This window comes from Dermatophagoides pteronyssinus, unplaced genomic scaffold (assembly GCF_027571235.1).
Source record: "Dermatophagoides pteronyssinus isolate colony J.1.1.1.1 unplaced genomic scaffold, Derpt_VIB-CSIC_2022.12 sq0003, whole genome shotgun sequence".
Classification (NCBI taxonomy): domain Eukaryota; kingdom Metazoa; phylum Arthropoda; class Arachnida; order Sarcoptiformes; family Pyroglyphidae; genus Dermatophagoides; species Dermatophagoides pteronyssinus.
The window spans coordinates 3,481,675-3,507,646 of NW_027461527.1; the positions used below are offsets into that span (position 1 = coordinate 3,481,675).

A 25,972-nucleotide genomic window follows, 5' to 3' on the forward strand; every position below is an offset into this window, starting at 1 on the left:
ACGTTTTTAAAAATTGAAGAATTTTGTTTTGTTTTTTTTTTGGCCCAAAAATACGCATGCTCTTTGATTTTATTGTATCCGTGTATTCTGGTAGCTTCAATGGTTCGGCTTTGGCATGATCCTGAATTTTTTTTTTTTTTTATTTATCCCGGAACTATTCTTTCAGTTATTTTTTCTACTTCTTCTGTAAAAATAGTGGCATTATTTTCAACTAAAGAATAAATCAATGGCCCGGCATCAATATAAAGTTGAAAAAAAGAAAAAAAAGAAGCAGACAAGAAAAAAGAAATGCACACAGAGAGAATATTCGTACACAGAATCAGTCAGAAACCAAAATTTTTCTATCTCTTCATCAGTTGGTTTTCGACCACAACAACAGCAACTTGAATTCAAAATATCAAAAAAGTTATCGAATGATTTCAGCTAGAATCATTCATCGTTAAAGTAAAAAAAATCATATTCTGCTGTTTCATCAACAAATTTTTTACAGTTTTCCATCATTACGAATATATAATCAATAAAGTTTTTTGCTTTTTGGCTGTTCTTTTTGAATCATTTGGGTCAATATAGTCTTGGCTATCTCCATTTATATCTTGTTTTGGTTGAAGTGTGTGTGTATAGTGTGTGCGTCCATTATCGTCAAAGTAATTTGTTTTTGTTTTGGCCATCCATATGAATTTTTTCATATTTTTTGGATCAGAAAATTTTGGAAAAATCATCAAAATCAAATTATCATCATCGTCGTTATCATTACTCTCCATGTTTTGATTAATCAATCGATTGATCGATCAATCAATCAATCAATCATCATTATCGATTGATTTTCAATTGATTTTTTTCTTCTTCTTTTTAGTTCATCTATTCATCAACAACATAAACAACGACAGCAAAAAAAAACAATAATAATTTGAATTGATGATCCAATTTATGATCGATAAAGTCAAAATAGCCATTGATTGTTGTTTCAATAAAATGTTAAAATAGTCGATATTTTCTAACCAAAGTGAATCCATTTTATCAAATGATGATGACGATGATTGAATGAAAACATCAAACTACAAAAAAAAATATGATTGAAAAAATTTCGCTGAAGTAAAAACCGTAAGTTTGTTGTTATTTTCCTTCGGGAAAATGGTCAGTTTCGGTTTGTTTTTATCCTCTTTTCACAACCCTATTCATTTATTCATTCGTTGATCAAATAGAGATGATCTACATTTGAATTTGAAACTTTTTTCTTTTTGCTGTTGCTTGATTCATGAATTTTAATGAATTCAAAAAAAGGATGAAAAAAACATGATGAATCAATGTTTTTTTTCTACTGAAAATCATCTTTATCAATTTTTTTTTGTCAACAAAGTCGATGAAAAAAACTGAATTGAAAAGTGGAATTGAAATGTACATTACTAACTCGCACACACTCGTTTTCAATGATGATTTTCGGATCAGAATTTTTCAGTAAAAACAACCCTTGTTGATGTGAAATGTTCCATTAGTTCCAAAATCTGTTTTTATGGGGAATTTTTTTTATTCGACCGAGCGGGAAAGAGAAAAATGTATCATTCATTCATTGCCATTAAGAATCCTTTCTTTTCATAAATTTTCTTCTAAATCTCTGGATAGATTCAAAGAACGAACGAACGAACGAACAACAACAACCCACAAATAGCTACCGTTTTGAATAAATACAGGAATAAAAAAGGACTACTACACTCTCATTTCAATGATTGATCGATTCTATTTACTATCGTATAGTTTTCTAAACATTATCGAATCTACTTCGAAGGCAATTCACTTACTTTCATCATCATCAATTCATAAAATCAGCAAAAAAAAAGCCGAAGAAGAAAATATTTCAAACCAAAAAACCACTTAGAATGAATGAATGAATGAATGAATCCAGTTTGAATCCACAGTGGTTCAATGAATGAGTCAAGTGTAAATGGTTATTTTCATTTGAACGATCAAAAATATACCAAAATAAACAAACAAACACCATCATCATCATCAAGTGTTAACGATAATGATGATGATTATGGTATTAGTGTGTAAGTGTGCAAAGTGGAATAGATTTTTTTTTTCACTTGCGAAATCGATTCAACTTGATGATGATGATGATGATTTCCATCAAAATTCATTGTATGACATTTACCTATTTATTTGCGGGAAACTTTTTCAAAAAAAAAAAAAATGATAAGATATTTTTGTTATTTTTCTGGAAACATTTCTCTGTTTACCCCCCAAAAAAAGAAGCTTTTTTTTCAATTTGATTAACTTGATTGATTTGATTGATTAAGATGATGATGATGATGATGATGATGATAAGTATCATTGAAAATAATGAAAATAGGGTAAAATTTGCTTCCAAAAACATGTCAAAAATAAACGTTATTTGTTGTTTGTTATTAAAAAGTTGATCCAGAAAAAAAAAGAATATTCAAACTTTATTCATTCATTCAATTTATTCAGATTCTCATCATCATCATGTTCATAAATAATGTAATTACCATTTTGTTTTTGTTGTTTTCAATGTTGAACTTTTCTGTTGATCCATTCGTACTTTTGATTCTATAAATAATTGGATATAACAGAGTAACTAATATAACGGGGCAAAGAAAGAAATTACAATGTGATAATTTGTTCATCCAAAAATGACCAACATTGTTTTTGTTTTGGTCTTTTTTTTTGCTTCCCCCACAGTCGAAATAGTTTTCACTTTATCCTCTTATTATATGAATGTTTAGACATTCAATTTTTTTTGTTGTTTACAGAATTCTCTGGACCCAGAATCGAGAGAGTGAGAGAGAGAGAATTCAATGAATAAATAATACTTTAATTATTTTATTTCGGGGTTTTATTTTCTCCTTCATTCTGGCATTTTTTGTTTTGTTTCTTTTCACTTCGATAATCTTTGACAAAAACGAAAACAAAAAATTCTCAATTCAAATCTGATTAATGTTTGTTTGTTTGTTTGTAAATAAACAAACAAACATTAATTTGGTCTTTTTCTCTCTCTCTCTCTCTCTCTCGTTCAAAGTTTCAAATTGCTTCGGGAAACAAAAACAAAACAAAAAAAAACCGAAGAATAATTATTCTTTGGTGTTTTTGTTTTTGTTTGGGTGAAAATAGAATGCATAAACAAGAAAATTTCCAATTTATTCACTGGGAAATTCTATTCCAGGTCAAATTCGTTTTCGTTCGTTCGTTTGTCAACCATCATGTAATTCTTTACCCAAAAAAAGAGAATATTCTCTGATTGCACAGAACTCACTTATTGGATTCTCTCTCTCTCTTTGTGTTTGTTTGCTTTGAAATGAAACAAAAATATGAAATTTGATATCCGAAACAAAACAAAACAGAAAAAAAATGAAATTTTTTTCTTGTTTCATTTAAAATTCTGCTGATGAACAACAATTTTCATTCGGTTTTCATTTATTTGCTTTCTGCTTTTCTCATTTTCAAGAATTCTTTTTTGTTTTGTTTTCTCCTTTTTGTAAAATGATGTTCCAGTTTTCCTCTGGTGTATTGTCTTACCACAACAACAACAACAACAACAACAGAGAAACCAAACCAAACGAAAAATGTTGACAGTTACAGTTGATGATGATGATGGAAAAAACGAAATTGACGAAAAAACAACATTATTATGGATGAACAAATTTCCCCCCCCCCCAAAAAAAACCAAAAAATGGTTAAATTTTATTGTTTGTTTTCAAATCTGGAGAAAAGGAATTTTGTTTTCATTTCGTTTTTCTTTCATCAATCCCGGATTTATTTATTAAAAACGATCCAAAATCGATCAAATTCTTAGGGGGTTTTCCTTCTCTTTGTTGTTGTTGTCGTTGATTGTTGTTGTTGTTGTTGTTGGTTGGTTGATTGGATATGTCACAACAACAACAACAACAACGAGAAAGAATTGAAAACAAAAAAAATTGATGAAAAAAGTTTTTTTTCATTACAGAAAAAAAATTGTTCATTTGTGCATGTGGATGTTTCCATTTCTTAAAACTTTTCCAGTGACAACAGCAAACCATTTTAGTCAAAATAGTTGTGTTTTGGCTGTTTTAAAAAAAGTGTGAAAAAAGAATCTTCTTTTCTCATTTGAAACAACTCGACCACCACCACCACCCCACTGAAATGAAGGAAGGAAATATGAAAATTGAAACGACAGTTTCAGAAAGCCAGGCAGCCAGCAAAAAAAAACTTAAAAACTTTTCAATTTAATTTTATATTTTTTCAAAGAAGAAAAATAAAAAAAACGTTTGATATTAACAAAACCCAAAAGAAGAAGAAAAAAAGAATGCTAACCTAAGATAAATTTTTAGCTTATCATATTCGAATGTATGTCATGTCTATTTCTACCTTGATTGGTTAAAAATAGCAACCGTAAGGAAAGAAAAAAACTGAATTTTTGATCAATTTTTTTTTCATGATCGATTTTTGATTCTGCTGTTCACATTATTATCATTATTTTTTTGAGAATAAAAAAATATAGAAAATTCAATTTCCTTCTGTTCATTTGTCAACATTCGCGATGGAAATGAGAAAAAAAAATTGAATTTTCATTTTTTCATTTTCGTCAATAATTTCCATATGACTTTCATGGATAATGTTGGTGGTGGTGGCAATGATGATGATGATGATAATGGTGACCTTCGTTCTATTTCAGAATCTTGAATGAAAAATTCGATTATTCACTGAAATTCTGTCTTTGCTGTCTACGATTCTTGTTTTTCATCATGAAATTTATGAATGAAAAAAGCCAAAATTGCTCAGATTCTGAAACTTTTCTGGGTAAATTCTGGTATTTTTATTTCATTCAGTTTCTATTTCCACTCTCCTATTTGCACCCCCTTCGAAAAGAAAAAACTATTTCCACCGTCACCGTTTCGGGTTTGAGTGAGCAACCAACAACAAGAAGAAAAAAAATTACTCTATTTTTTTCATATTTTTCGCTCGAATAATTTTTCATAAGAAAAAAAATAAAAATAATGATAATGATGATGATTGCTATATTGGATCCGGATTCATTTCTTGGATCGTAACCAACCAACAACAACAACAACAAAAGCGAGCAAAACCATAAAGAAATTGCAATAATAATAATAATAAGCAAACCGCCAAATAAGCAAAGCAAAAAATCTTATAATTAGAAAGCTTAAGAAGTGAAGAAGAAGAAGAAAATGAAATGAACGCCCTTCAAAAAACCCAAAAAACCGAAATCTTTTCTGTGTTTTCGGGTTTGAATGGCAAAATTATTATTAAGCAAGAAAGTTTCTGTTTAATCGACCGTATTTTTTCTTCTTCGTTTTTGTTTTTGTTTTGTCATTCACAAGATTACTGTTGTTGTTGATGTTTTTTTGGCTATTGGCTTTTCTTCATTTTTAAATAGTCAGTGTTTCTTTATAGCTTTACCAATATTTTCAAATATATTTGTAACTAATAAATGGAAACTTCAACGTAAATCTTTACGTGTTCGAATGTTGTGTGTGCAGCTTTGGCGTTGTAATGATAAAACGGGATATAATTTAGAATAAAATATTTTATTGACCAAGCATATGAAGATCATAGATCTCCAAAATACTCGATGATTGAATGATAATTTAGGAAGGCTTTATATACTAGATTTAAATCAGTTAATTACATTCATTAGGCTACAACATTCATTAGTTGATTAACAAAACATCCAAACGATGGTATTTAGGACATGTAATCAATCAATAACATTCCAAAACAAATCATGTTTTGAAAATATTATTTACATCCCCTCGCTCAAGATGATGCTGGCGGGCCGGATCAGGTTGTTGTTGTTTCCTGCATCAGCTCCATGGTTATAACTGCAATGATGTTGTTAACAGATAATCCAGTATATCTGTGTAAAGTATTTGGTGTGTGGAATTTAGGGATAATATTGACGATATTGGAAATATTTTGGAAAACCAGTTCAGCAAAACAATAAGTCAGTTTGATAATTTTTCAAGTTTTTTTGATACAAATCATTTGTCAAAACGTTTCTTATTTCACATAAAATTTTCATACGATTTCTTCAATTTTTCTTGATAAAATTTTGATTATTTTGATTGCTCTCAAGCTGTTAAAGATGCGTGTCTTGGTGAACCATTTTTTGACGAGGTGCGTACCTTAACGCCTACCTTCAGCTTTATCGGGTTTTTTTTTGAATTTGAATTTGAATTTGAATTTGAATTTGATTACCCTTAGGCTGCCAAGGATTTACAGCATATTTTCGGAGGCCTCTTTTTTTGATAGATTCTTACCTCAACGCTTACCTTCCGCTTTATTGAGCTTTTTGAAACAATTTGAAATTTAAATCTTGATAATTGAATTAATTTGATATTGAAAACTTTGATGAAACGATACTTAGTTTTTCGAAACAATTTGGTCAATCAGCTTGGTTAAAATTTTCAAATTTTCGTTTTCATTTTACTTGAATTGATTGGGCGGTGTGTTGTACGAACAGATATTGATTGAAACATTGGAGATTCCCACTGTTGACATCCTGTTGGCTTGTAACTAATAAATGGAAACTTCAACGTAAATCTTTACGTGTTCGAATGTTGTGTGTGCAGCTTTGGCGTTGTAATGATAAAACGGGATATAATTTAGAATAAAATATTTTATTGACCAAGCATATGAAGATCATAGATCTCCAAAATACTCGATGATTGAATGATAATTTAGGAAGGCTTTATATACTAGATTTAAATCAGTTAATTACATTCATTAGGCTACAACATTCATTAGTTGATTAACAAAACATCCAAACGATGGTATTTAGGACATGTAATCAATCAATAACATTCCAAAACAAATCATGTTTTGAAAATATTATTTACATATTTATATACGGAAGCCATAAAAAACAACATAATATTTTTGTTTGTTTGATGAAATGAATGATTAAAGTGATTTTTTATTTCTTTTTCCCCTTTTCTCTCTTTTGTATGTTTAGGTGGACAATAAATATTAATGAATGAATGTTGAGAGAGAGAGAGTGGGATGTCTATGGAATGTTTATTTATGGTGGGGGAATGGTGGCGGTGGTGGTGGTGGACTAGAATGAATGAATGAATTGATTAGAATATTGTCAAGTTTGGATTTTCAAAAATTGAATTTGAATTCCTTGATTTCCTTGATTTTCTTTTGTTCACTTTGATCTATCTTTGTTTTTTTTCTGAAAGGAAAAGACATTAAACAAATTGAAAAATTTTAAAAACAAACAAAAAAAATTGTTTCAAAATGATAATTTTGATTTCGGGAATTTTCCTTGGAATCGATATATTTTTTTTAATGTCATTTTTTTCATTATATTGATTGATTGATTGATTGATCAATCGTTATAACGAGATAAATTTGGAAAATTCCTGGAAATATTCCTGGAATCAATTTTTTTCCTTGGAAATTTTCTCTATTCGTTTGCTTGAAAAAAAATAATTGAATTCTCAAATATTTTTTTTTCTTTCTTCAAACAAATAATTTTCAAACAAACCTAACAAAGTGTTAAAAAAATTATTATTATTTTTATTATTATAATCAACATTTTTTTTTCAATTTCATTTTCAATTATTTCAAATTCAAAAAAGAAGAAGAAGAAGAGAAAATCTTATTATTCTTTGAAGAATATTCCGCGAATATTCAATCCAATCAAATCGAGAGAGAGAGATAGAAGAAAGGAAAAATTGATGAAATTCTTGAGGATAGTAGTAGTGTGATTTGGTGGTGATTAGTGTTTGATGTGATTCTCAATGGAATTTTTTTTTACTTTGATCAAAAAAAAAATTATTCAAATGGAAAAAAAGAAAAAATGTTTAAAGTGTGTTGGTGTTTGTGCTTGCGACTGGTGATGATTTTCAATTTTCCATCATCATCATCATCCGAATAGAATATTCTATTTGATGATGATGATGATGACATTGGCGGCTTTGTAATTGAAGAATTTACATATAAAATTTCATTTTTTTTTCTTCTTCTTTCAAACAAATCATTTTCGTTTGGAAGTAAAAGAGAGAGAGAGAGAGAGAGAAACCAAATCTAAATAATAATGATGATTATATAAGAAAAGAAAGAAAGGAAAAAAATTGGTTAAAAAGTTTTACTTGTTTTGCACTAGATTCTTCTGTCTGCTGTATTGTAGATTCTGTTTAAAGATGTTCGGTTGTTGTTTTGGAAATTGTTTTTGGCAGGCAAAAAAAATAAATAAATGACAGAACAACAACCAAACAACGAACAATTTAAATTAAGGATCCATTCATTCCATTCCATTCTTCTTCTTTTTTCCATCGGGATTTTTTCCAAAACGGGAAAAATCTTCTTTACTTTACTTTGAGTCGGTTATTATTATTATATAATGAAAATGTCAAACAATTCTTTAACCGTTTTTTCCCTTCTTTTTAAAGAAAAAAATTTTATGAAAAAATCTGATTTTCTTGCACTGGTTACGTTGTTTGTGAATTTTTTTCTCACTTATTCATAAAATGATTGATGATTAATTTGATTTTAATTTCTTTGAATTTTCTTTCTTCCTTTTCTTACTTTTTTTCCCATGTTTCAAACGTGTCAAAATGAATTTTTGAACGAAAAAAAACGACGACGACGACAACATTATGCTTTTATCTTTTCGTTCGCTTGTTCGTTCATTCATTCATTCATTCAAGATGAGATACATGAAAATTGAAGAAAAACATTATTATTACATTGTAAGGCAATGTTTTGTGATTATAACATTGAACAACAACAACAACAACAACAACAACAACAACAGCGACGACACCAAAATTTCAAACAACAACAACAACAACAAAGAAATCCCGAACAACAACAACAACAACAACAACAGAATCAATTTTGGTATAAACGTCGTAAACAAACAAAATCAACGACAGAATCTTTGTCAACATCTACGAATGTAACGATAGAAAAAGTTTCTTCTTCTTCTTCTTCTTTTTTTCCAATAATAATCATCAATAACATTGATGATAGCATCAACAACAATGATTACAAAAGAAATTCATGTTTATCATTTACATTGTTACCAATTTTACTATTATTATCATTGATAAAAGAAAATTTTTATAAAAAAACAATAATTTTATCTACAAAATGCAAATTAAAACCTTGTTATTATCACTACCATCATTACCATTATCAACAAACGAAGCCGAAGAAACATCATCAGCCTCCACCACCGTTATTATTATCGTTATTTGTAAAGCCAAACATTGTCAATATTTTAATGAAATTTCACAGGTGCAAATCTTTTTCTTCAACAACAACAACAACCACGACAACAGCAATTTACTTATCGATATTCATACAAAATATTTTAATAATAATAATCATTATAAATCAAAAATTATATTTACAAAAACAAGAAAAAGAAAATGGAAAAATATTTCAAGGAAATCAATTTATAGACAATCATCAACGATATCGAAGGCATCGAATTATAAAATCATTGAAACAATGGATAAAAATGACGATAATAAAGCAATTTTGGTTGTTTTTTTGCCAAATATTTCCCATAATGATAATGATGAGAAATTTTCCGAAAATAAAAAAGAAATTTCCACGGAAATTTTTGTTTATAATTTTAAATTTTTTATTATTAATACGGCCAACATTATCATTATCAAATACAACGACTACGACTACGACTACGATGACATCTTTAACGTCTTCATTATCACCACCATTATCGCCAACATCATCGTTTCCATTACAAGAAGAATTTTCGATATCATATTTCAAATCATCATCATCATCAGCAACGACTATATCAACAGCAGCAGCAGCAACAGCGACAACAACAACTATATCAACATTACCGATAAAATTACCACCACCGCAACCACTATTTCAACAGAAATTACAACAAGATACTGTTGCTGCTGCTGATAATGATAATTATCATCAACATTATTCAGTTATTCGTAATGTCCATTCATATATACCATCATCAGCGTCATCATCATATAATAATCATCGATCAAAAACATTATATATAGCGGGATTTTTTCCAACATCAAAAGATATACCACAAGGTGCAATTGGTCGTGGTGTATTACCGGCAGTACGTTTAGCACTGCAACATGTAAATGAAAGTCCATTATTTACAAAATATCGTTTAGATCTTGTTTGGAATAATACCAAGGTAATGGGTTTTTAAAAAAAGGTTGCATGGATTTTTTTTCAATTTTCAATATGAAAACAAGGATTTTTCTTGTCCTGCTTCTGTTAATTTCACTATTTTCATTGCATTTATTTGTTTTTCCACACACACACATTTTATCAATGTTTCTGTTGTACAAATTCCCCATAACAGCAAAAACAAAAAAAAAAACAAAATTGCGATTAGAATATCAACAACAACAAAATCATCGTGATCAAAATGTTAATGTATTTTTTACATTATTGTCCATTCCTATACCTAAATCGATGATTATCATTTCTTCTTTGTCGTCCTTATCATTTGTTTGTTTGTTTGTTTGTTTCCATTTGGATTTCTTCAATGTTTTCTTTTTTTTTTTTTGCTGCAAAAAAAAAACATTTTCCCTATCAATCCAATACTCATTTGGCCGATTCGATAGATTCGGTGTGCATTGAATTTGAGATTTTTTCTTCTTCTTCTTCTCTTTTCCTCCTATCTCTCTCTCTCGATTACCTCCACCACTATTTCTCTCCTTGGTTTTTACCCTGAAAACCATATCCAAAATCGTAATTATTTGAAATAATAATGATCATCATCATCATCGATAAGGCTAATTTCATTAATTTTATCAGGATTGCTTTCTATTTCACTCAAGAAAAAAAAACGTTTATTTATTCCATCATTTTAGTTTCCGATTTAGTTGATGCAATCAAATTATTCTGCCATTCTGAGATTCTTAATCTTTGCTTTTCGAATAGTGGACACAACAAACAACAACAACAACAAAGCAACAACAACATTGAAAAAAATGCCTCAAGTCTATAATCATCAATTTGGGCTTCACTGCATTGCATTTTTCGAAAAAAAAATTTTCATAAACTTTTTTTTTTACTGAAAAGTTTCTCACTTTTTTTTCTAAAAAAAATTCGAGTGGACAAATAATAATGACCATCATTATCATCATTTTGAAAGTGTTTTTTTGTTGTTGTTGTTTTCCGTAAAAATTATGTAAAATTGAAACAATGAATGTTTTTTCTTTTAACAGGAAACAAAACTGAAATTGAAACTTTTTTCTCTCTATATTCCAAGCCATTTCCATTGTTGTTGTTGTTGTTGCTTTAATTTGTAATTTGTTGTTGTTGTCGCCGTTGTTGTTGTTGTTGTTGTTGTCTGGCTAATTATGATGACAATCATTGATATGATATGGTGTGTGTGTGTGTGTAAAAGTAATTTGAAACAGCAGTTGTTATGTGTGTCCAACTAATTTTATCTATCTATCTATAGATGTGTTTCTGGTCCGTGTTGCTGTTGTTTTTTTTCTTCTTCTGCAGATTTTGAAGTTTGGCTAATTTTTCAATGGACCAAAATTTCCATAAAAACTATGGCGGTGAAAGAAAGAAAAAAAAACAAAACAAAACAAAATCTGTATTTTTTTTCTTTGATTTGTTGTTGTTGTTGTGGTTTTTTTTAGTTGTTTATTAAACAAACTTTTCTCTCTCTCTCTCTCTTGCCGACATGTTTCTGGTTTTTTTTCCTGTTCCATCATCTTTGGCTGCATAGTTTGTTTTTTTATCTGCTACCGCTATTAAGTTAGAATCCTGTATATGAATTACCCATATATGTGTGTGTACAATATTTAAATGACATGTTATCAAACAAACAAAACAGAGAAAACAAAAACTAATGATAATAACTTGATTATCAAATGCACACACCAAAACCACCATTTTACACGATGAAACAGAATTTGTGGATGATTGCCTTACATTATACTGTATACATAATTGTCCATCATCATCATAATCATTATGGTGATCATAATATTCAGACTGACAGACCGACAGACAGACAATATCAAACACACTATCATTATTATGTCAGCAGTGTGTATTGAGTGGGAAAAAAAACATTTACAAAAGCAGGATTTTTTTGTGAAAAAAATCGTTTTTTTTTCATTTGAAAAAAACGAAGAAAATTTAAAATCAAATCATCGATATGACTTTATTTTTGTTGTTGTTGTTGAATTTTCAGTTACAACAACAACAAATGTTAACCCAATTATAATTGGGAAAATATGTTTTTTTGAATTGCAAGGAAAAGCAAACGATAGATAGATAGATTCCTATATTTTTTCTTTCTTTTATTTTTTGATTATTACATTATAACGTTTCTCTATTTCATCTACATTACAACATTGATTGATTGCCATCACGTTCTTCTCTCTCTCTCTCTCTCTCTCTCTCTCTCTCTCTCTCTCTCTCTCTCTCTCTCTCTCTCTCTCTCTCTCTCTCTCTCTAACCAAAAAAATTATTCTCATTTGACCAGAATTTTCTAAAATGTACATAGCATAATAATGATCATGATCTATTTTTATCTATCTGTGTTTTTTTTGATCGGATCAATTTGTTTTCAACCGAAAAATTATATATCAAAAAAAATACGATTCCTAAACTAATGATTGAAAATTGATAATAATAAACAACAAAATTCAAATTGAATTCAAACTACTACTACTACTACTAATAATTTAGTCATTACTTACTAATTTGCTTCTACTACTAAATTATTATTTTTTTTATTTTGGCTTCCTTTCAAGTACAAATAGCTTATTTTCAACCAAATAAGATATTTTCTTCTTTCATCATCATCATTATTTCATTTCTTTTGGGTTATAAGAATAATTCAAATGCAGAGAAAAGAGAGAGATAAAAATAACATAAGAAACATACACACTACCATCATAATATCCACAAAGATTTTTTTTTTTGGGTATCGAAATTATTCCATTTTCATTCTCGTTGTTTTAGTAATGACGAATTTACTTTCCATCATCATCATCATCATCGGGGTAATCATAATTCTGCATTTAATTATACATTCATCTCTCTCTCTCTCTCTCTCTCTCTCTCTCTTGGCCATCATCTTTTCTCCTGAAAGAATATTCTTTTTATTCTGTCGAACCAACTAACTAACTAACTGACACACACACACAAACCCTCATACAACATTTATATAATACGTTTTTTTGTTTGAACATAGAAACTTGACGTTATTTTTCCCGTTTCTCTCTCTTTATTATTTTCACTATTGTTTCATTTCTTTTCTTTTCGGTTTTTCACTATCAAGAAAATCAAGCTTAGCCCAATATTCATTCATTGAATCGAATAATATATATCTGGTATTTAGAAAACAAAGTGAGAAAGAGAAAGTCAAAGAAACAAAAAATATGGTCTTTATTCTGGAATAAATGAATGAATGAATGAAACAACAGCAGTGGAAAATGGTAGAAAAAAAAGCTAACCGAATATAATAATAATCAGAAAAAAAAATAACAAATGATGATCTGAAATGTAGCATCCTATCATCATCAACTATGTATGTTTTGTGTATGATTGTTGCTGATTTTGGCATTATCTCGGTGTATTATATTCATCATCATCATCATCATAATTCACATTGTCACCATTTGTTTCTATCATATTTGATTAGAAAAATAGTTATAGTAGTAAGTAACTACTAGTTTTTTGACTAGTTTTTTTTTGACAATTCCGGAAACAACTATGAATTTAATCTTAGTAATGAGAACAATGTCAAACAATGCAAACTGTGACAAAAAATCTTTTTTATTCTGTAAGCCTGATTAATGATGATGATGATGATGATGATGATGATGATGATGATGATGATGATTGGCGATGTTATCAAAGATGTAACCAAAAACAACCGTTGACAACCAAACAAAACAAAAAATGAAATGTAATATGAAAAAAAAGAAAAGAAAAGTTGAACAAAATTTAAATGAAAAAATTTTTTCTGGTTTTGGTTGTTCGTGTGGCGAACATTATTTATTTTTGCATCATCATTTCTCTCTCTCTCTCTCTCTCTCTCTCTCTCTCTCTCTCTTCGGGTTTTCTATTGCCTCACTTTGATTTATGTTTCAATTTAGTGTTAACAAAATGACACTAATGGGGGAAAAAAAGGGAAAGATAATGTTTGTTTGTGTGTGTGTGTGTGTTAAAATTGTTCCAATCAATTTCCAAACAAACGAAAAAAAATCCAATTCAATTCAATTTCAAAATAACAATAAATTTTAATCAAACACGAAGTGAATCTATTTTTAACCCCGAAACAACAACAACAACAACAAAATTTGGAAAAGCAAGGCAAACTTTCTCTCTCTCTCTCTTCGATAAAACGTATCGATGATGATTCTTTATTCCATTTTCAATCATTGATCGATTTTGCTATTTTTCTATTTTTCAAATTTATTCAATTTGTCAATTTTTTCCCAAACAACAACAACAACAACAAAAAGTTTGATTTCATTTCATTTTATTCAGTTTATCAACGAAATTATTCACTTTTTTTAACTTTTTGTTTTTTTTCTCGAAAGATGAAGTGTTTAGTTGTTTATATGCAAATGCCAATGGCATCAAGGAAGGAACAAAAAAAATCGATGATAAAATTCAATTTTTCAATTTTTCAAAAAAAAAAAAAAAATTCTTGAAAATCCTATAGGTTTATTGTTGTCATTGGTTTGTTTTGTTGTCAAATCGATTTTTTTTTTTTTTTTTGTTCTTCGATTATTGGCTGATAAAGAAAAAAAGAAAATTTAAAAAAAAGGAAAATTTCCCGGGGAATTATTATTGTCAGTGTTTTCATTGGTTTATTGCCGGGAAAAATTTCCTGTGTAAAAAAAATGAAGCAAAAAAGTTTCTTGTAATTCAAATTTCATATTGGATTCTTTTTTGGTATTTCTGATTGCAATTTCCTGCCAGAAAATTTTGTTTCAAATTCAATTTTGACTTTGACTTATTTAACCATCGACTACCAGCCAACCCATTCACCCACGCACCATTATTTACAGTGGTGGTGGTGGTTTATTTGATTGATTATCATACGTTTCTTTGGAGAATCTATCCATTTTTATAATATAATTTTCTCACTTGCTTGCTTGCCTGGTTGAATGATTTATGATGATCATGATCATCATAAATGAGGGGAATGAATCGATGAATATGAAATTTTTCTTTGGAAAATTTTTTTTGTAAAAATTTTTCATTTTTTGTTGTTGTTGGTCGTTGGCTCCATATTAGAGATCGATTTGATTTGATTTGATTTTCGCTGTTAAGATTAATGAAATTTTTTTGGTTGCTGAGAAATTTCCCGTAAATTTTTTTTTGTTTCAAATTAATTATATCGTACGAAAATTTGTCGAAAGAAACAATTTCCTTTTCTTGAATAACTAATGATATTTATTTTTTTTTTTTTTAAACTGATTGAATTTGAATTTGCTTTGTTTGGCCTACAATTGCAAACATTTCTCCACTGACTGATCAATTACGCACGCAATAAGATGATTTTCAATCTTTTCTTTTTTTCATTCAAAAAAAAACCTTGTAATCAATTCAACTGATGTAGCAATTTTCTAAATTAAATTCATTTGATTTCAAACAACGAAAAAAAAATCTGATTTTAAATTCAAATTCAAACGAACGTAAAAAGGAAAAAAAACAAGAATCGATTAGAGCGCCATTTCTTGGCCCTGGTGGCCAGCAATTTGTCCCGAAAAAAAATAAAAGAAAGATTTATTTTCCAACCAAGCATCACCAATTGCTTTATACCAGTAATTTAATATTCGAACCAGCAACATTTTTTTTTCTGTTTTTCATTATTCGATGTCGATGCCAGAAAGAAAATTTTCAGAAAAAAAATTTTACAAAATCATATTTGGCCTATTGTGAAGAACACCAACGGCAGTAATGATGATGATGATGAAAATAAATTGATTAGGCCAAAAGGCTAATTGTATGTACTGTGTGTGGAAATAGTTGTTTGCGAGGATGTCATAGGCAGAATTTGATTTTTGTTGTTGTTGTTTTGTTTGCCAAAAGTTTTTCAACAGCAACAACAACAGCGAAAAATGAATGGAAAAGAATTTTTCGGCTGTAAAAGGAGATAGCGAGCGAGCGAGAGAAAAACTCGAATAAATCATTTTCTTCGTCGTTTGGTAAAAGAAGAAGAATTTTTCTTTATTTTCATGAAAATTACACAATCACAACAACAACAACAATGACGACTATAATAACACCAACGACAAAACAATTGATAAAGGAAAAAACAAAACTAGAAAATGAATGTCGAAATAGAATCGAAAGAAGAAAAAGTGAAGAAAAAAATCCATTAAGAAATTCTTTGCTCATTTTTTTTTGTGGGGCTCATTCTTTTTCAATTACGATACACAAACACAAACATAATTTTCTTTGGTTTAGATTCTTGGATTCTGTGCCGGTTCTTGGTTGCTTGATGATGACATTTTTTCTGTGAAAAAAACTTTGATTTTTTCAATTTCATTTGACATCATCATCATCATCGTCTTCGTCATCTCTCTCTCTCTCTCTCTGCCTCTGTCTCTCTGAATTAAATTTGATTCAATTTCCTAATGAATTTCGCTTTGTCGTTTAAGGAATTTTTATTTTTTAAAATCACTTAAAGGGAAAAATGAACGAAAGGAAAAAGCAAAGAATCGAAGCGAAAACCAACCAGAAAATATGACCTGACAAAAGTTTAATTGATTTTTCATATGGTCCATTGATTGATTGATTGATGGTCAATCAAAAAATGTAAAAAAAAAGAGAAGACGAAACAAAACAAAATTCTTGAATCAATGAGAGCTTAGAGAGCTTCAAATCGATTATAATCGATTTTTTTTTCATTCGATAGAATCCCAAATGAAAAACGAAAGGAAAATCGATTCTTTTTTCGGTTGTTTACTTGATCTTCACGATTTCTTCTTCCCCAGAAAACTTTTCAATCGTAATTCGAAATTGTCATCATCATCAGATAATCATCAGCATCGCATTGATGTTTTGAAAGTTTTTTTCTGTTGGTTGAGAATTCGTGAAAGAAGAAAAAATCATGATTATTCTTGATCGTGTGTGTACTTAAATCATTTCACAATCAACATCAACCAATTTTCAAGATTCTCTTCTTGGATTCTACTGCTTTGTTTGTTTGTCATCAAACATCAAGTTTTAGAAATAAACACTTAACACATACACACACGTACATTTGATCATCAATTTTTTGGACATTTATTTAATCATTTAATTATCAGATCAAAAAAGTTTTTTTTTCGTTTCTTTTTCTCCAATGGGGGAAAATAGAGGGTGGAAATAGTTTGTTTTTGTAGGCTATTTTGATCCATGCATGATTTTTTTTGCCTTTTCTTTTGATAAAACCACCGTCATATTTTGGATTTTAATTGTCCATAAATTTTAAGTTAATCATTGAGTCCAATGTTGTTGTTTGTTTGTTTGTTGCAAACAAGCAATTTTGATAAAATACAGATGCATTGGACTCGATGACTGGCTTTCAATTTGTGAAAAATATTTATTTATTTTAATGACAAATCAATCAACGAATTTCCTTCCTTTGACATTTCATTTATTCTGCTGATGAACATTTCCACCTTTTTGAAATTCTAGGTTCATTGAGAAAAAAGTTTCCCAGATTTTTTGACGTAAAAAAACTTTAGAAACTTTTCTGACTTTTTATGTCAATTAAAACAGCCAAAAAAAACATGACAATCAACTTCCAGTTTTTTGTTGTTTGTTGTTGTTTGCATCTTATATGAATAAACTTTTCATAAGTTTTTTTGTTGTTTTCCGAAACTATTTCCACCCACTCATAACTGGAATTCTGAAACTTTTACTTTGTTATAGTTTTTCTTTACAATCAAACTTATAATTTTGGGTTGCTTGTTTTTTTGAGTAATTTTTTTTGTTTTTCGTAATTTTTCTCTTTAAATTATTCAACCAGTGTGATGCTGCATATGGAATGAAAGCATTTTTTCAGATGTTAGATGAAGATCCAGTAAAAATTTTATTATTTGGTGGTGCATGTCCATCGGTTACCGATCCAATTGCAAAAACATCAAAATTTTTTCATCTAATTCAGGTAAGTTTTAGGGGAAAATTTTTTCCCGGGAAATTTTCTCATCCAAGCCTTTTTTTTTGTATAAAGTTATCATATGCTGATACATTCACTGCCACAACTGCCAATTTTTTTCGTATTGTTCCAAGTGAAGGTTCATTTAATCCGGGTAAGTTGTTTAAAAAAAAAATTTTTTTAATTTTAAAAACATTTTTTTTTTCTTTTTTTCTTCAAAAAATTCTGACATTTTAAAAATGGTTGTTTCAAATTTAAATTGTTTTCCCTTTCTGTGTCTTCTCTGTGTCTTCTGTCTAAATGTTTCTGAAACATTTCTGACATTTTAAATCCTTTCTTTCCATTTATTTGTATGTGTTCTGTGCTGTGCTGTGTTATATCAATGTTTTTCAAACAACAACAACAACAACGACAACAACAAATTCTTTACCACCAATCAACCGTTTGTGTGTGTTTCAAAAACAAAAAACGACAATTAAAAACTAATGTTTCGATGGGGGAAAAAAATCGACATTTCATTCGAATGTTGTGAACATTTTTTTCCATGTTTTTCTATGTTTTTCATGATGACAGCACGTGTCAAATTATTAAAATTTTTCAATTGGACCAAAGTTGGAACTATTTATCAAAATTTGCCTCGTTACAGTCTGGTAAGTTTTTTTTGTTGTTCTTTTTCCCCCTATATTCCTTGTAGATGTTTTTTCAATGGTTGTCATTTTTTTTCTGCATTTTATTTCCAAACATCCTCATCACCATAATCATTATTATTATTATTACGAATGTTTTGACAGGTTTTAAACTCTTTATTCTTTTTCCTGGTGAAAAAGCCTATCATTATAGGGAAATGTTTTACTTTTCACTCTTTTCGTATAATTCTCTTATTCAAATTGAAATGGAAATTGATACATTGCTTACACTTTTTTTTCGGTTGTTTTACTGAATAAATGTTGAGAGAATTCAATCAGCTTTTCTCATTCATTCATTCATTTCATTCAATAAATTGAATGCGTGTCTGAAAATGATGAAACAGATGTTTTGTTATCACCAAAAAGTCATAATGAAAAATATCTTTTTTTGTGAACATCACATGTTTTTTTTTAATACTCGTTCGTTATATTCGTTCGTTCGTTTTTTATTTGCATATAATTTTATCAATCAATATTTATTCTAGTAATTAAAATATGGATTCAAATGAAAAAAAGTCACCAAAGAAAATGTCGAAATCTAATAAGTTTTTTTTTGCTCAATTCATTGATGATCATCTAATTGGCAATTTTCTCATTTCGACGACTATTTCGACTGTTGTTTAGTTTTTCTCATTTGATAATTTATTTTGTCCCCTGGAATTCATTCAATTCAATTGATCGATTATTGACCCTCCAAAATACACTGAAGAAGAAATACACTGTGTCTGTGTCTGTGTTTATCTAGTGTTTTCTCCCCCCCATTCAAAATTGTTTACCAAAATAATTATTCTGTGTGTGTTTGATTGTCGACGATGGTAATGGTTTTTCTTTTTTTAAAAAATTCTTGTCAGAAATTTCAAGACTTTAAAAAAATGAACAAAAAAAAAATAATCGATTGCCATCATCGATAAATTCGTCCATTACTATCATTACCATCATCATCATCATCATCATCATCATTCATATCCTTATCCTTATATCCTTTATATGAACATTCATTTTTCAAATGAAAAATATGTGTGTGTATTTTGAGCTTAGCCAAAGGAATTTCCTCTTTTCTTTTGTTGTTGTTGTTGTTGTTGTTATCATTATTATTATTATTATTGTTGTTGTTGTTGTTGATCATTTAAAGGCCAAGAATTTCATAAACAACAACAACAACAAAACATTCTTACAGAACGATCATCATCATCATCAATTCAATATTTGTAAGGAAAACAAAATAGTAGAATTTTCCTAACACCAAAAATTTCCTTTTTTTTCGGTTTCATTTCGTTGAACAAGCAGAAAAAATAACAGAATTGATCGAAAAAACTTGAAATGAATGGAAAGCTACTTTTCAAGACCGGACTTAACACACACAGACACTAAAGTGGCTTTTCTTTTTCTTTTCTTTCTCGATTTTCTTTTATCTTTTTCTCATTTCATTCACTAAGATGTTTTGATGATGTGTGTTATGTGAATGTGTGTGTGTGCAGAGGATTCTCTTCGTCTTCATCTCAGGATGTGAAACATTTACACTGTGTTGTTTTTTGTTCAGTTTAGTTTAGTTTAGTTTTTTGCTGACCAAAGTAATCGAGAGAGAGAGATATCGAGATATTTTCTGTTTCTATTTCTGTTTTTCTCACTCCAAAGCTATCAATTTTATTATTGGTTGGTGTTATCCCCCTGAAGAAAGAAAAGAATCTTACACTACTTACACTAAACGCATATTCTTTCTTTGCTGTTGTTGTTGTTGATACTATGATATCCGTATCCTGAAATGTTTATTTCGTTTTTTTTCAAGTCAAACATTTTTTTTTATAAAAAGAAAGACCTGATGGGAAGTAAAAACTCGTACGTAACACAATTTATGAATGGAAACTTTTGTTTGATGTTTTGATTTATTTTTTTTGTTGTTGAATTCTTTCTTTCTCTCTATATGACGTCCCATATCATTTGATTTCGATTTTGATTTCGATTTTGATTTCGATTTTTGTTGTTGTTGTTGCTGGATTCGTTATCATCAACATCATTAATAATAATAATGGAAAAAATCTATATTTACAAATGTATGAATTTTATTTTACACATTTGGGTAGAAATAGAAATGATAAGCAACTATTTACACACAACAATTTAAAGAAGAAGAAAAAAAAACACAAATCAAACATCAAAATGTGTAAAGTCAATTTTTTGAGGTTTCTGGCTAGCCGGCCAATTTCCAGCAAAAAAAGAATCCAGAATCCAGAATCTAGTTTTGTTGTTGTTGTTTATTCACAGCTTGAAAATATAAGAAAAAAACTTTTGCTTTTTCCAATCTGGTTGATCGACCCATACATTTATTTTTTGCTCTACAGAGATTTATCATTTGGGTTTCTTGGCCCGAAACAAAACTTTTTTACCAAAAAAGTTCCAAAAAGATGAAAATGTTCATACTACAATGGACAGAATGTTTGTCATAATTAAAGATTTTGGTAACCCGAAAAGAAAAGCTCAGAAAAAAAGTGTTAATGGTAAAACCAAGAAGAAAAAAACAAACCGATTGATGAATGAAACCCGAAATGAAAAAAAACTAAAACTAAATGAAAATGAATTTGTTATCTAGCTAGCTAGCTGGGGAATGTGTGATCAGAAATCGAAATGTAATATTCGTTTCACTGTTTTATTTTACTGGTATCATCGAACCAAGGGAAAAATAGAGATGAAACATTCACCATATCACTCTCTGGAGAACAATTTTATTTGATGATAACGAGTTTTTTCAGTTGCCTGCTCTATATTTTTTCCTTTTTGGAGGATCAAACAATGATGATGATCAGAATGAATTGAATTCATTGTTTTTGGGTGAAGGTATATAATCAATTTTTTTCAACTATTTCGATCCAACTTATTCGTCGCAGTGTAAATAGTGTAATGCTTTTTTTTTTTTTTGGAAATTTTGTTTCAATATTAACCCTTTTTTATCTTTGACATTTCTGTTTTTCACCCCTTTCTCTCTCTCTCTCTCTTTCCAATTTGATTTATTTTTCTTTCCAGTTTATTCTAAATTAAACAATATCTTTATTTACTTTGAAGAGGAAAGAAACTTTGACCAAAACAGAAATCTTTTCAGAAAGTTTTTTTTATTTATGGAGAAAAAAATCAACAACAACAAGACTTATGGTTATTGTCAATGATTGGACATTGGCCAAAACAACAACAACAACAACAACAAAAATGAATCGATACAAACTGCATTAGACATCTGTGTGTGGTCCATTACATTTATTTATTTCTATTTCGATCCATTTGTCCGACGAAAGAAAAAAAAAGAAAATTATTCTGACCAATTTTTCATATTTCTCTCTCTCTCTCTCCCCTCTTTTGCTTTCTTCACTCATTAATCATTGAAGGAGAAAAGAAATTGGAAATTGAAAAAAATGGTCATCGAATGAAGTAAGGGAAAAAATGAAAGCTTTTCTTTTTTTTCGCTGGATTTCAATTCGACTTTGTCCATCATCCTTTTCATCATTTAAATCTTTCTTCCATTCATTCAATATTACCGATGTATAATCCAATGAATTTCCCTGGGACAAACAAAAAAAAATTTGATGAATCTTGATTTTTTTTGTTTTTTGTTGTTGTTGAAAAATCTGTCTCGAAACAATCGATAGAATCGATATTTCAATGATTTTGACAGTTTTTTTTTGAATTTACGAAAAATCAGCAAAAATCTTTCCAAAATCAAATTTAAATGTTTTTTTTTCAGAGTTTTTTTTTCTTCAGACGTGTCCAATAATATTTACTTGAGTATCATTGAAAATCGACATTTGCAAAATGAAAAAAAAACAACAAAAAAACAAAATAGAAATCGGATGCTCAAACACGTTTTGCACATAACAATAAAAAACCACCACCACCATCAACAACAACAACAATTTCCATTTAGAAAATTGAAAAAAAAAACATTACTTTATATGTGAATTTTTTCTTTTTTTTTTTAGTTACGAATTCCTGATTTGTTTTGTTTCGTTTGTTTCTCTATCTCTCTTTTTGAAACAAACCTTGATCAGATTTGAAAACAAAACAAAACATAAAACTGAGATTTGTTGATTGCATGATCTTTTCTGTGTGTGTGTGTGTTTGGATCAAAAATCTAAATTCCAAAAAAAAACAAAGAAAAACTTTAAATTAACAAAATAATCGATTCTGGATTCTGGTTTTCAAAGTAGAAGAAAATAATGATATTGATGATGGGTGTTCCATCAACAACAGTGAAATCAACCAAAGGAGAAGAATCAAACAGAAGAATTTTTAATTGGAATGAAATGAATTCTTTGAATGGAAATTTACCTTCAAAATTTGCTTTTTGTTGGTTGATTTTGAAAAACATTTTTTTTTGATCAAAATAAGTCTGAAAATAATGATGGATAAATGGATTGTTTTTGTTTTTTGTTCGTTTGACTGATTTACAAATGTGAATGAACATGAAATGATAAATTGGATTTTCATTTCTTCTTCTTCTTTGTTTTTTTTTTCAAATGAAATTTTATTGAAGAAGAAAAAATCTTCATATCAAACAGATTTTGATTATCAAACAAACAAACAATCCGCCTATATGATGTTTTTTCTCTCTCTATGGAGTAGAGAGAGATAGAGAATGTATGATTACACACAGAGAAGAAAAGAAGAAAACCAAATTGATTGATTTTTGTGTTCGATGTCTTCGATTGGTTTTTTGTTTTGTTTTGTTTTGTTTTGTTTTTCTTCTTTCTTTTGCTCTTTTTTCTCTTTTTCCAAAAAAAATAATCACATCTCTATCGAAGGATAATTGAAGAATTTCTCAAGCTAAAAACAAAAAGCAGAAAAACAGAAAGGAAAAGATTCGAGAAAATCAAACAAAACAAAACAAAACGGAATCGACAAATTACCCTGATAAATTTGTGTTATCTGGGCTGTTAAACAGCAGAGAGATAGAGAGAGAGTGCTTTGTGTGACACACGCACACAAACAAACAAACTGTTTGATGTTTCAAATTTTCAATCAATTTGTTTCCAATCATCTCTTCATCAAACAAACAAACAAACAAACGGACAAACAAACAAGCAACAGCAATGATGGTAATGGTCAATATTCTTTGGATGAAAACCAAACAGAATACAGAATACAGAATACAATTCTTCTTTCCGAATGAAAATTCCATCGTTGGATTTTCAGGGGGGAAAAAAATTCTCCAAAAATTTCATTTCATTTCATTTTGAACAACAACAACAATGACAACAACAACAACAAAAATGAAAAGTAAACATATATTTTTTATCAATAATTTAACATTGAATTTGAATGAAATCCATGATCCATTGAAAATTCGAAAAATAATAATGATTTGAATTCCGAATCAACAAACAAACATTGAATCAAGAATCGAAGAATCAAATGAATAAAACAGAATTCTGGATGCCCAGGAAAACATCATCATTATTATTATCATCATTGTAGAATCTATGAACGTAAATTTCATAATCATTAAATTTTTTGCCCTAAATCCATCATCCATGGATCATATATAATGGTCATCATTTTTATAAAATATTTATAATGGCTATTTGCATGTAAGTCACACACACACTGACACACACAGAAGAAAAAAAAAAACATTTTTATTATTCAATTTGGATTGTGTGTTTGATTTGGTTTGTTCAAATATTTGAGCGAAAAAGAGCGGGAGAGAGAGCGAAAACATCCCAAATATTTGATTAGAAAATTGAAATTTTTTGTTGTTGTTCTGGTCGGTCGTTTGGAAAATTTTTTCCAGTTTTCTTTTTTTCATTATCATTGGTCATCATTGTTATTAGGACACGTAATTTTATGCGATAATTTTTGGTTGAGATTTTTGCCATCTTTTCAAGATGTTATTAGATTATCATTTTTTCTCTGACTATCAAAATCTTCTGTCTGGATAATGATTTGATGATGATGTTTTATGGGGTTTGGGGGGTTTTTAGCTTTTGATATTTTATCTATTTTTTTCCCTGCAAATAACGTAATAATAATATTTTGTCGATTTTCGTTTTCAATTTGTTTTTGTCTATTTTTTTAGCCGCACAGTAAATTATTAACCGATTTAGATAATGCTGATATTGAAATTGTTGCATCACAAAGTATTGCTGATGAATTAAAACCAGAAATGTATTTACAGGATCTTAAAGTAAGTTGAAATTTAGTTTTTTTTTGAAAATTTTCCACTTTCAACCCAATTCTTTCTAAAATCCATCCATTCTTTTATTTAGGCCAAAGATGTACGAATAATTGTCGGTAATTTTGGTGAAGAATATGGTAGAAAAATATTCTGTCAAGTAAGTATTGATTATTAAAGTTTGACATTTTTTTGTTTTGTTTTGTTTTTCAGTTTGAAATATTTTTTTCGGTTCCTGTTTGTTGTTCCTGGCCGTTGTTTGATTGAATCAAATCAATTATTAACATTTTTTTTTGTTTTCAAATTTATTCAACTATTTCGACTTGAACGTGATTCGAATAATATCGGATGATGAAAATATTATACACACGATTAGTAATCGATTGATCGGATATCAGAAATTTTCTTTTTTTTTTTGTTTTAGTTTTCCTGGAACATTCTATAGAACGGAAACTATTTTCATCCATCCATCCATTTTATATCGAATAAGTATTTGTGAATCATCAAACAAACAAACAAACAAACAAGCGACGACTATTTCGATCCAGTTGGATAATTTTTTTTCAGAATTTCTCCACAAAAAAAAATGATGATAGCTAAATGATAATGATAATAACCATAAAGATCATTTATGATTATCAAATGTCATCATCATTTTCATTTGTAAATGGAAATGTACACAAATGAAATGAAAAACGTTGATGAACCAGAAAACTACTACTAATAATAATAATAATAATAATCCAATGGAAACAACGAAAATAAAAGATAAAAGTCGCAATGGAACAATAAATAGCGAAAGATAATGATGGTGGTGAATTATCTCTCTCTCTCTCCCTCTCCCTTCCTCAAGTAAATAACTAAGGGGGAAAAGAAAATAATTTCCAAAGCCATTTTTATGGCCAAAAAAGAAAAGAAAAGAAATGCTAGTCACTCTTGAACATCTTCACAATCTTTTTTCTCTTTTTTCTTGCTAGTAGGGTAATCTTTTGGTTCGTTTGTTTGTTTGTTTTTCGA

At 28.8% G+C, this 25,972-nt stretch overlaps 1 protein-coding gene across 1 annotated transcript in view; it reads left to right on the forward strand.

Moving 5' to 3' along the window:
• Positions 1 to 626: 626 nt before the first annotated feature.
• The window catches only part of GABA-B-R2 (gamma-aminobutyric acid type B receptor subunit 2), a 43,433-nt gene continuing 18,087 nt past the window's right edge, over positions 627 to 25,972 (forward strand). The window contains exons 1-7 of the mRNA XM_075825212.1: positions 627 to 1,101; positions 8,670 to 10,165; positions 17,984 to 18,121; positions 18,188 to 18,266; positions 18,686 to 18,762; positions 24,860 to 24,967; positions 25,050 to 25,115. Of these exons, the coding sequence (XP_075681327.1) occupies positions 8,720 to 10,165; positions 17,984 to 18,121; positions 18,188 to 18,266; positions 18,686 to 18,762; positions 24,860 to 24,967; positions 25,050 to 25,115 (1,914 nt within the window). The 5' untranslated portion in view covers positions 627 to 1,101; positions 8,670 to 8,719. The remainder of the gene's footprint in view (positions 1,102 to 8,669; positions 10,166 to 17,983; positions 18,122 to 18,187; positions 18,267 to 18,685; positions 18,763 to 24,859; positions 24,968 to 25,049; positions 25,116 to 25,972) is intronic.